The sequence below is a fragment of the Brassica napus genome, chromosome A7, assembly GCF_020379485.1.
Source record: "Brassica napus cultivar Da-Ae chromosome A7, Da-Ae, whole genome shotgun sequence".
Classification (NCBI taxonomy): domain Eukaryota; kingdom Viridiplantae; phylum Streptophyta; class Magnoliopsida; order Brassicales; family Brassicaceae; genus Brassica; species Brassica napus.
The window spans coordinates 8,054,859-8,067,290 of NC_063440.1; the positions used below are offsets into that span (position 1 = coordinate 8,054,859).

Consider the following 12,432-nt stretch of genomic DNA (forward strand, 5'->3'; position numbering starts at 1 on the left):
ATTCTTGGGAGATTTCACGATTTGTCTTTGTAACTCCACTCGGAAAGTGTTATTTCGATGGATTCAGTGAAGAACAATGTTCTTAATGATGAAGCAAGAATGCCGTCAAATGCTGGTTCTTCGCGTTCAGATGTCTTTGTTACTTAGACAAGGGAGATGAGATCATATAAAAAGCCCACGAGGAAAAGAACAGGAGCAAAAGCAAATCTAATAAATTTGGTAATATGGAGTGTTATTTCTGTTACAAGAAAATGCAAATGAAGAAAGATGCCTGGAAGTTGAAAAACAAGCACCAAAGTAATCAAGAAGAAAAGGTGGATCAGGTGCCGTCACTGATTTTCAGTTTCACCTTCTTCTTGAAAGTAATGCCATTAATGTGGTATACCAAGACACCAATTGGGTGGTTGATAGTGGAGCTACTCATGCTACATCACATTATAATTTGTTTTTTTTACCTATACTACGGATAATTATGGCTCCGTGGAGATGGGGAATTGATGTTTGGTTCAGGTTGTCGGCATTGGTGACATGTGCTTGGAGACTAGTCTTGGAACTAGGTTGGTGGTTAAGTATGTTAAGCATGTTACGGATATTCATATGAATCTGATATCGGTGGGAAGACTTGATGATGAGGGTTTCTACAGTTGTACGGTGGTGGTAATTGGAAGCTCTCTCGAGGCTCTTTGATTGTGGCTCGAGATGAAAAGTATTCATCCTTCTATTGGATGCATGCTCTCCAAAGATGCTATTAAGAAAGTGGAGAATGATGGTTTCATGGAGTTATGGCATAAGAGACTAGGTCTTTTGAGTGAGAAGGGAATGTTTGTGTTTTTTTAAGAATGAGGTGATTCCGTGAATCTTTGGTCTGCACCTGCAGAAGTGTTCGCATTTCTTTTGCGGAAAAACAACACATGGTATTTTTCAAGTCTTCTGCACCTTCTTGGAAACCTAAGGTATTGAATTTGGTACACTCAGATGTGTGTGGTCCAATAAAGACAAAAATAGTTTGGCGACGTATCATTTTTGGCTTTCATTGATGATCATTCAAGAAAATTGTTGTTATTTCCTACGAGGATGAATGATCAGGTGATGGGATATTACAAGCATTTTGTGGCACTGGTTGAGAGACAAACGGGGAAGAAGCTGAGGTGTAACCGCAATGATAATGGTGGAGAGTATTCTAGACCATTTGATGTTTATTGCAAAGAGCATGGAATAATGCATTAGTTCACACCACTTAAGACTCCACAGTTGAATGGGTTAGCTGAAAGGATGAACATCATGATTGTCGAGAGGATAAAATGTTTGATCTCACAGTCAGGTTTGTTGATGACTTTCTGGGGAGAAGCTTTGATCACAGTTGTTCATGTGCTGAATTTGTCACTGAGTGTTTTGTTTGTTAGATGGTGATATTTCATAGAGGGTTTGGACCAACAAGGATGTTTCTTACGGTCACTTGAGGGTCTTTGGGTGTAAGATGTTTTTTCATATTCCCAAGGATGAGATATTGAAGCTTGATATGAAGTCGCGATGGTGTGTGTTCATCGGTTATGGCCATGATGAATTCGGGTATATATTTTATGATCTCGTTGAAAAAATCTTATAAGGAGAAGAGATGTTGTGTTCATGGAAGATCAAACGATTAAGAACATTGACAAGTCTAGAAATTCAACTCTGGTTTATGAGAGTTTATTCGATCCAGAGGCTACTCCTTCTTCATCCGTCCACAGTGAGGGAAGGTTTAGGATAATACATCTAATGTATATGCTCCCGCACATGAAGATGGTAGTGGTGATCATGGTGACGATCATGGTGAGACACCAGCTATTTAGAACCAATCTATTGTTGTTAAAAGATCCAAGAGAGATCTCGACAAGGTATGATCCTAGTGAGTATGTGTTAATTATTGATGGGAGAGCCTGAAAGCTATTATGACACTTTGTAGGATTAACACAAGGATATGTGGTTTGGCCCATGGATGAGAAGATGAATTCTTTTGATGAGAATCATACATTGAGTTGGAAAATTGCCTAAGGGTACGAAGGCTATACTTAATACGTGGGTGTACATAATTAAGCATGAGGATACTATTTTCCACCTAGATACAAGGTTAGATTAGGTGTGAAAGGATTCATCAAAAAGAATGGGATTGATTATGAAAGAAAAGGATACCAGTTTGAAGATATCATTCGTTCATGTGTTAGGATTGGCAGTAAGCCTTGGTCTTAAGGTTGAGCAAATGGATGTGGAGATTGATTTCCTTCATAGTGATTAGGAGAAAGAGATCTACATGGAACAACCAGAAGGCTATGTGAAAAAGGGCAAAGAGGATTTGATTTTCCTCTTGAAAAAAATCATTTATGGATTGAAACAAGAGTGGTACATGAAATTCCAGTCTGTTATTTGTGAAGGTGTTTGGTGACGAATATTTTATCATCTTGTTGATGTATGTCGATGATATTGTAACACCCCGACCGCCCTCAGCTAATGGGCCATCCACGCTCACTCTCTCGGCCCTTGGACCCCATTCCGTTCCAATGGTCGGTCCATAAATTTTACCAAAGGCTCAAAATCATTGTTTACTAACCCTGCAGTCACCACCCGACCTTTCTCCCTGCTTTGGCCTCACTCGCACGGTATCGCGAATCACTTCCCGCTAGGTCACCCATCCTTTCACTACTCCAGCCCAAATACACTTAACTCTGGAGTTCTAAACGGATGTGTGACGAAAAAGGTAAGTCAACTTTGGTGACATAGGTAGCCAAATCAATTCTTTTAGGCTTTTTCATATATCATAACTCGGGATGTTACAACTCACCCTCTATCAAAGAACGCAATATCCTCATTGCGCCCCACGACAGGTCTCAAGACGCTTCTCGGGTCAGAACCGATATGGCTAACCTAGCTCTGATACCACTTGTAACGCCCCGACCACCCTCACTAATGGGCCATCCACGCCCACTCTCTCGGCCCGTGGACCCATCATGTTCCAATGGTTGGTTCGTTAATTTTTTCAAAGGCTCGAAATCATTGTTTACTAAACCTGCAATCACCACCCGACCTTTCCCATGCTTTGGCCTCACTCGCACGGTATCGCAAATCACTTCCGGATAGGTCACCCATCCTTTCACTACTCCAGCCAAGCACGCTTAACTCTGAAGTCCTAAACGGATGTGTGACGGAAAAGGTAAGTCAATTTTGGTGACATAGGTAGCTAAATCAATTCTTTTAAGTCTTTCCATATATGACAACTCCGGATGTTACAAAGTTGTTGATTGTGGGAAGGAACATGGACATAATTAAAGAGCTGGATAATCAGCTAAGTGAGTTTTTTGCTATGAAAGAGTATGGGTCTAGCGAAGCAGATTATTGGTATGAGAATTGTTCGAGATAAACGTGAGAAGCTGATTTACTTGTGTCAAGAGGAATACATTGAAAAAGTACTTAAACAGTTTTAGATAAACAAGTTTAAAGTGCTGAGTACTTCTCTCGCTCCACACATAAGACTGAACAGTCAACAGAGTTCGAAGACATATGCAGAAAAAAAAAGATATGGCAAAGGGTCCATTTGCTTCTACAGTGGGTTGTTAGATGTATGCCATGGTCAGTATACGACCGTATTTAGCCTACGCCATTGGGGTTATCAGCAGGTTTCTTTCCAATAGAGAAATAGAACATTGAAACATGTTTTGAGATGTTGATTCTAGCTAGTAAATCTACTTCGAGTTACTTAGTAATATTTGCGGGTGGAGTTGTGGCATAGAAATCAAGGTTGAAAAAATATGTTGCATTATCTAACACTGAAGGAGAGTTCATTGGTGCAGCTGAATCTTGTAAAGAGTTGTTGTGGATGAAGAACTTTTGTGAAATATCAGGTTCAAGCAGGAAAAGTATGTATTGTTTTATGATAGTCGAAGTGCCATTTGTCTAGGAAAGAATTTTACATTTTATTCACAATCGAAACACATTCGTAGGAGGTATCATTGGATACAAGATATGATTGCTTCTAAGGAAGCGGAACCTTGAGGTATGCCGAGAGATAGTTGGTATGGTTGTTTCCTCCACTAGTCAGAGAAGGAGTTTGATACTTTGATGGGAACCCCAATAGGTTTTGTTGGTGATAACAAAACTTTGAGATGGGCCATTGATATTAATCCATAAGATTAGTATCGTGCCTTGGGGGGTTTATTAAGACATTATATAAAGTATTTTAACCTAATTTTGTGTGGTTAGAAGACATAACACAAGAAAAGAAAGAAGAGACTGAAAAAGAATTTTAAGACCAAAGAGAGAAAATAATGCAGAATTCGTCTGGGTTTGACAAGACACGGTTTGGAAGGTCAAACGGATCTTGATATGACTGATATATTGTGGGAAGCTTCTTCATTCAGTTTGTTAAAGGTTCACCGAAAAGATTTGGATTTCAACAGTTGAATCTTCTGTTATCTAGGTTTTAGTGAAGATGGTCGTTAATGTTCTTCAGTAGTGATGTGTTGGGTGTTTCGTAAATCCAATAGTGAGATCTTTTTCTATTGAACTGAAACTTGGCAGAGATGTTGTTGACTTGTTCATCTTATATTTATACAGTGGGATTAGTCTCTGGTTTCCGGAATCCTAGTGAACTTAGGTCATTTTGTGGCTGCATGTTTTGAAGCTTTTGTAGTGCTCTCTTGCTGTGGTAGTATCTTGTGTTGGACATAGCTCTTTGCAGTTAGAGTGTGTGTTCTGTTCAGGTTATTGAATAGAGAGAGAATATAGTCATACTCACACTCGGATTATTTAGTGGACTACGGTCTTTTAGGAATTTTATTCTTACAACCAGTAGCGGCCCTGACAGATGCATTAGAAGCATCTGCTTCCAGCCGTTGATAACATACTGAAGTTTCGGCCAATTTTTAAGATATAACAGTAGCTCAAATGGTTAAACTAACAGGCAAACTACCTAAAGATAGCAGGTTCAAAATGGCTAGGCAACATTTTTTTCTCTGGGCTTCCAGCCTTTAGTTTTGTAAAGTTTTTCAGGGCCAAGTCTGCTTATAACAAATATGTTTTTCTATATAAAAGTGTTTTTCTCATTTATTTATTGCTTATTCTTATTATATATTTTGCTGTCGTCGATATATTTTCTTTAAAGATTCACATAAGGTGAGGAAAACGTCATTTTATTTTCCCAACAAGATCGAAGACTGCAAGCCAGGTAATAAACAGCCAGGTGATAAACAAAAGAGGTTTTTTCTAAAATACTTATAGTCTCTTGTACACTGTTTAAATCTTCAATCTAATCAAAATCGTAGACAAATACACTATTTTATTGCTGCAACCACCAAGAAATCCTATATCCTAATGCAAAATCTACCAATTATTTTAATGCAATACATAGATTATGTAGATGGACGTGGGTCAAACGCTAACCACACGTTGGGTGCATTTTAAAAGTGTATATGGTTTCAATAGAACAAGTGAACAACAATCTCTAGCATCAAATCATGGTCCTTAATTCGCCAGATCGTAAATAAGAGACAGTGACACCCCCCTCGAATCGGCGAGAGACGGTTCGTTCCTTTTCATTTTCCAAATATTCCAATTTGATCCTTTCTTGTTTTGGTATATATTTCCATTTATTAATGAATCTGACGTATTTGGTTTGAATGAAATACTACTCTGATTACATAATGTGGTATTATAGCCAAGGATTATAGCTAATCCACAAGGATTATAACAATAATTTATTATGTTAGGTAATTGATAACATAATAAATTTGGAAACTAAGGAAAATAAGTTTGTTTTTATTGGATACTAGACCGTTCATATGTTAGATATACTGTTTCTCTATTAAGTTGGACTGTTGGATAAAATAGTTGACGACTTTTTCCTAGAAGAAAATTATCTATAAATCTGATTATATGAAAAAGTCAAGAACCTCATCAACACAAAGTATTTTATTTTTAACTCAATGCTTTTGTATTTACGAATATTTTTTTATTTTACGATAATGACCCTCTTTTTTCTTTTTTTTGAACACTAAATGTTTACATAATAAAATTAAACGCCTCATAGACTAAATCGGTTACAATAGGAGAGATATTCAACTATAAGCAAAAGCAGATAAATTAGCATAACTAAAACATAATGGAAGATAGAGGTGGATAAAGCGAGAAGAAATCCATAGAAAATCTTCACTTATAATTCTAAAGTCTACGTTCTAGAGAACACAAAGAAATCGAAATTGACGTTGAAGAACCCAACCAATAGATTTTGAAAACAGTTAAAAACCATCTCTGAAGATGCTTGGATCTCGTATTGTTGTGAAATGCAGAGAGGCTGCCGAAGTAGGACTACACACAGAGTCGTCGACGGTACAGATTCAAAAATTGAGGTCCAGGTCCATGATATCTTAAGGTGTTATGGTGATGGGTGACTGGGCGTGGATGATGGGTTCTCAGCAACCAGATAATGGGCCAAGCCCAAAAAGTACCAAATCTGTCCATGTCCAGTGCGTGTAACAAGGTGGCTGCCAGAGTTGACGGGAAGACGGAGTGGAGATGCACCGGCGTTTGGAGAGATGCGGTAGCTGATTGTTGGTGGAGGTGGAGCGGCAGTGTAGAGGAGAGTTGACGGTTTCAGGTTCCAAGCAGGTGACGACCCAAGATGATGCGGCTCCATGTTGGAGCGTGAACAGCAGCTATGAAGGCTGCAGTGTTATCGTTGACATGCATACTGGCGAACCAGTTTGAGGATAGCAGTGTGCTGCAATGTCAGATCTGGCATCATCTCTTAACTAAGTATAAATGAATCCGTAGTTTTTGTTTTTGATGTTCATGTTAACATGTGAAAAATCTCCAACACTCACTGTTTAGAAAGAGAACTTTAACGTAGTGGCTAATACCAGTGTTTATATGACATAGGTTTCCACTGAGGCCAGGCTACCCGCAGCGGACAGAACCATGAGATACAAAAAACAATGAAAATATTTTCTCTGTAGGGTGTAACAAGGTGGTAAGTGATTGATGTGCCAGTGATGGAAGGAGCAAGAAATCCATAGCCGAGGACCATGCACGTAACGACAATAACGAGAATAATAATGAAATTTTTGCTAGAGGGACTTTTTTCTAACCATCGCCTGGCCAGTGCTGCAAAAGTATGCTCATAAAATGTAGTATGTTATTAGCTCTTCATTTGTACGGTGTTTGTTTGGGATAGTGTTCACTTCTGCGTGTCTACCTAATTAACAAGAGACCATTCAGATAGTATTTAGTGAGAGATATAAGAACATGAGAAAATCTAATCATATGTTTACCATTAATGTCATTAGCTTTGCATACATCGAAAATGTATTTGAGAAGAGGGATGAGCCGAGGATAAATGATTAACGATAGAATGATACATTCAGTGTCTTTGACCCCATGAGGAAATGTATTAGAGTATATTATATCACTTATGTATGTCATTCAAATTTGTTCAATAATATTCATTTTTGTTTCTACATCATTAGAGATTCAAATTAACAAAAGAAATCCACTTTTAATATTTCAAAAGCCAATTACGAATTAAAAGCGATTGACTATCTATTACCCATATATATATATATATATATCTTCTAAAATTGTATAAAAATTATTCCCAATTATTATTAAACATTTTAGAAGCATTGAAAAGTATAGAATGCTACAACATACTTTTATTTAAAATGCAATATATTATCCATTATATTTAACTATAAAATTTTCATCCAATAATTCTTAAATTAATTGAATTTGAATAAAGCAAAATTAATATATTTTAGAAAATATTTTTTCTTTAAAATGTCAAAAATAGTTTTATATTTATAGAATCACATTTAAATACATGTTAGAAGTCAAATTAAATATTTAAATTGTTACATCCAAAAATATAATATTGAGTATCTATTAAAACTTCAACCATTATCTGGTTTCAACACGCGTCCATGTATGAGACATCAGGTGGTGCATGCCGGTCCAACTCAATCGTCGTCGTTAATCTTTACCCCAATGAGTGTTCGAAACGTTTGGCCCGACCAAAGTCTCGGGGGCCGGCTAACTGTCACTTTCTGAAAATTTAACAATTCATCATTTTGGTGAGAGTAAAAGTGGATCGTCATGTTAGTTATATGCTTGAGTGGGTGCTTCGTTTACTTCCGAAGAACATCTCCAAAAAAAACTCTATTTTAAAATTTCCAAAACTCTATATTTAAAGTTTCAATATGTTATTTTCCAAAAGTAAAACTTCAAACCTAATTTCAAAACTATTTATATTTTACACTATGATCCTTATATTTATCATAGTTAATGTAAATTTTTAAAACTTCTATAAATAACTAGTATATATATATATATATATATATATATATATATATATATATATATTACAGAAATATTAATTAAAAACATGTTACACTAATAAACTTTTTGTAATATTTTTCATAAGTTTTTATTATGGGTTTTTTGTAATATTTTTGTTGTTTAATTCTAGTTCTAAAATATTATAAATCTTGTTTTAAATTTTTTATTTAATTTCATGTGTAAAACTTAAATTTATAAAAAAAAATTGAAATATATATGAGATAAAAGTTTTAAGGATTAAAACAATAAACAAAAATATATTTAAGAATTATAAATATGATGTATAATTGTAAGGACCAAAATGCAAATGAAAAGATGAAACTTCAAAATTGAAGTTTTGAAAAGTGAAACTCTATATTTGGAGTTTCACTCTTTAAAACTTCAAATTTAAAGTTTTGAAATTCCTTTTTGGAAAGCAAAAAACTTTATATTTGGAGTTATAGAGTTTCTTTTGGAAATGCTCTAAGTTACTAGTACTACTCGATTAGTGTCGCCTCAAATTTGGCAAGGACATAGGCAATGTTTCTGCTACGTACTTTCAAGTTAGTTTTGATTGGTAAACAAAATAGAGTAAATGAAGGTAAAATAAATGGAATAAAAACACTTACCTCTATAAAAATTGTGAAAAAGGTTGCAGTGAAAATGGTAGGTCCAACTAAAATTTATCTACTTATTTTTTCATCCATTTATTCTATAATATTTTTTTTACCAATCAAAGATTGATCATCCCTACTCTAACATGTGTGTGTTTTTCTTGATCGAACCATCGGACGCCTAGTCTATATAACTAAAATTACACTTGTATTTTTTAAGTTCACGTCCCCTTTTTAAACTCACGTTCTTATAATTTCGGTGTAGAGACAAATACCTACAGCCCAACTCTAAAAAACTATTAAAAATTAAAAATCTAAAAATCTTTAGTGTTTTGTGCAATGGTGTCAACAATACATATGTAGTATCAGCGGATCGTCAAGTTAGTGCGAGTTGATTGATAGCAAGTCACGATGTCAAACTTGAGGATATCTTAGTTTGATATGGAAGCAATTTTTTATTTTGCTTGTCCTTATTGTGTTTGGGTCCTAGAAGCTGATAAGGAATCCATGTGGAAGACTAATTATAGCGAAGGATGATTTTTTTTATTGAGGCTATTCTCGAACTTTAGCTGCCTACATATCATGGTCGAGGAATCAAGCCTAACATATTTAGATGTATCGGCAAAATCATAGAACGAAGTTCCAGTTTTTTAAGATCAAGGTTGGAGCAGTTTTTGGCGAGGAAAGCAAGCTCAATGTCGATTCTTCAGACTTACGAGTTTGAGGAATTTGGCCTTACAATTAGAGACGATTCGAGGTTGGTCACCCCCCCCCCCCTTCCAAAGGTATGAGGTTTAACTCATATTTGGGTTTTTAGTGATAATACTTTTCGAGGTTGTAAGCGTTCTAACATCAACTTTCGGTCATACCGGTCTTAAATTTTTTGAGATAGACTCTTGTCTGAATTACTTTAGTTATTTTGCAAGGGCCTTCCCAAAACTGATCGGGCTGGAACTCGGTGATCGCATAAAATGGATTCATTTTGTGTCTTCATTAGATTGAGTTCTTAGCAAAAATGTTTTTTTGTTTATCTTTCCCATATTAGGAATTTTGTATTGATTGTTTGTAAAATAAGAGAAGAAAGAACTTGTGGTCAACAATATCTTTAGAATAACAACGATGTAATCAAATTCAAGTTGACGAAAATGGATTATATATTAATATCAAAAAGGTTTACAAGTGAATCAGACTAAACTAATGAAGAACAAGGTAAAATGAGTTTGAAGTGTGTGTGGGAATGAGAGCTCTAGGTCGATGATGTGTATAAGTGCGTAATATGGAATGTGAATATCCCTTTTCTTGTTCTCCTCTCCTTTTATACTCTTTTTGAGTTAGTTAAAGATTAGTTGTAGTTTCTGGTATCGTTTCCTTCATCCTTTCATGTAGTTACGGATTCTTCGGGTTTGACCTTGTCTCGGTGTGTTCTGAACTCGAGCTTTAGGTCGAGCTTGATATATACTCTCGATCTCAGCCCACTGATCTGTTTCCAATCCCAACCAATTCGATCGGACCCAACTCAGATGCTGGGACTGGATCCAACAATTATCATGTTTATAAAATGAAGATGCAAAAGCAATATTGATGAATTGGTTTAGTGTTAAAACTTATAAGTTAATTAGTTTAAGATTTTGAGGTTACAAGTTTAAATTATGTTGAAAGAGATCTACTTTAAAAGGAATAACTTTGTTTGAATATCATCCTCTCTATATATATATGACCTATAGACCCCAAATTTTTTAATTATTAATAATGTGTATATAAAGGAGATACAAAGTCTATGTTGAAACTTCTAAACTGGAAACACAAGTTTTCTGTCCCATACCAGTTTTGAATGAGAGAAGCACCCCTGATGTGAAAACCATTTGGATAAAGTTGAAATATTTAATTATTAAAATTAAAGGAAAATTAAAATTGGAATCACAGAAGGAGAAATAGCTCTAATACTCAAATTCCAAAACCCAAAACAGTTGAGAAGATCAAAATTGTTGTTATTACAAAGTGTTTACGAATCACCTGAAAATACTTAGAAAAAAACAAAGCCATCATATGAATGAACTTTTAACAATATAATCAGAAAATATATACTGTCAACTTTCTATAAAACGATATGACTACTGACTCTGTCTCCCTGTCACTAACAACAATCGATCTACCTTTTCTGGTGGTTATACATTATTAGGTAAGAAAAACAAAAAAACAAAAAAACAAAAAATAATAGATAAGAAACAAAGATCATATATCATGTGAAGCTAAAAGACTAAAAGCCACCTCGAAACAAAGAAAACGGATAAGGCGGTGTTTGTGGATTTGACTCTACCACTCCTCCAAACGTCGCCGCATCTTTGTATCTTGTTTCTCCCTGAATACTCCCACATCCTCCGCCGCCTCCGTTTACGCTCTCCGGCAGCGACAGCGTCGACGTTAACGATGATGACGTCGACGAAGTGGAAATCAGACCAGTCTCGTTGTAACTACCAAAGTTGCCCGGCTTCTGCATCGGAACAACCCATCCCATAGAATTCTCCGGCGACTGAGTCCGGTAAAGATTCTCCGGCGGAGACGGTGTCGGTGAAATAATCCCAAAGACCCTTCCGTTTTCTTCCTCGTCCTCTGACTTCACCGTGACACGACGCTTCTTCTTGTCGGAGACTAGCTTTGTCCGCTCTTTCTCGAGCATCATCCTCGGGAGGAGGTCGGGATCCTCAACGACCTTGTACAGAAACGCCATCATCTGCTCCGGCCGCTTCTCCGTCGCCTCGATCCTTTGGTTCATCCTCTGAATCTCTGACTCAAGATCTCTCTGCTCATCTTTCAACCGTTCGATCTCCCTCACGATCTCACCGTCCTCCATCTCCTGGCCGTATACCATCCCACGCGCGTGTTTCCTACGCGCTATGTTCTTGAGCAGGTGCTTCTGTCCTCTGAGAAAATGCTCGTTCGCAAACTCCCACCGGTCTGGATCCACTTTCCTAAACCCCTGAAATGAAAAAAAAAACATAGCAAATCAATATTAACTCCGAGCATAGTTGGTATGGAATCAAGAGAGGGAGTATAGTAATTAATTACATAGGTGTTGAGTTGACGAACAAAGCTGCTGAAATTGTTGTGTTTGAAATACGCAGGCAAGATTCGTTGAGAGAAGTCGAGAGGATCAACGACGATGAAGCTGTTGTGTGCAGGCCCCCAAGTGATGAGCCAATCGGTCGAAGGGTCGTTGACCATCTGATATGTCTTCACAACAAAAGGTGCGATCACGTTTGTGTTGGTGTTATTATTATTGTCGTCCTCCATTTCTTTTTCCTCTCCTCTCTTTTTCTTTTATCGCTTTCTATGTTTGCTGTTGGTAAAGAAATTAAAGAGGAAGCTTGCGGGTTTATATAAACAAAAAAATAGGATGGAAATAGTATAGTTGACAGTGAGACATGTGTGATGTGGCTTACTTTTGTGATAACGTGGCAAGCTCGTGTTTTGCTTTTAC

At 36.4% G+C, this 12,432-nt stretch overlaps 1 protein-coding gene and 1 long non-coding RNA gene across 2 annotated transcripts; one reads left to right on the forward strand and one right to left on the reverse strand.

Annotated features, from left to right (window-relative positions):
- Positions 1 to 11,001: 11,001 nt before the first annotated feature.
- Positions 11,002 to 12,257, reverse strand: LOC106345948 (heat stress transcription factor C-1-like). Its single transcript, XM_013785176.3, has 2 exons — positions 12,021 to 12,257; positions 11,002 to 11,931 (listed from the first exon to the last, which is right to left on the reverse strand). The coding sequence occupies exons 1-2, from the start codon at positions 12,243 to 12,245 to the stop codon at positions 11,212 to 11,214; spliced, it is 945 nt and encodes a 314-aa protein (XP_013640630.2). The 5' UTR covers positions 12,246 to 12,257; the 3' UTR covers positions 11,002 to 11,211.
- Positions 11,742 to 12,431, forward strand: LOC125576437. The gene is made up of 2 exons (XR_007314785.1): positions 11,742 to 11,983; positions 12,077 to 12,431. It is a non-coding gene; the product is annotated as an uncharacterized LOC125576437 (long non-coding RNA).
- The last annotated feature ends 1 nt before the right edge of the window (position 12,432 follows it).

Bases quoted from the DNA above. Each gene is read 5' to 3' on its own strand.
- LOC106345948 (XM_013785176.3), bottom strand. From the start codon at position 12,245: ATGGAGGACGACAATAATAATAACACCAACACAAACGTGATCGCACCT. The intron at 11,932-12,020 runs GTAATTAATTAC...TTTTCATTTCAG, and splicing joins TTCGTCAACTCAACACCTAT to GGGTTTAGGAAAGTGGATCC.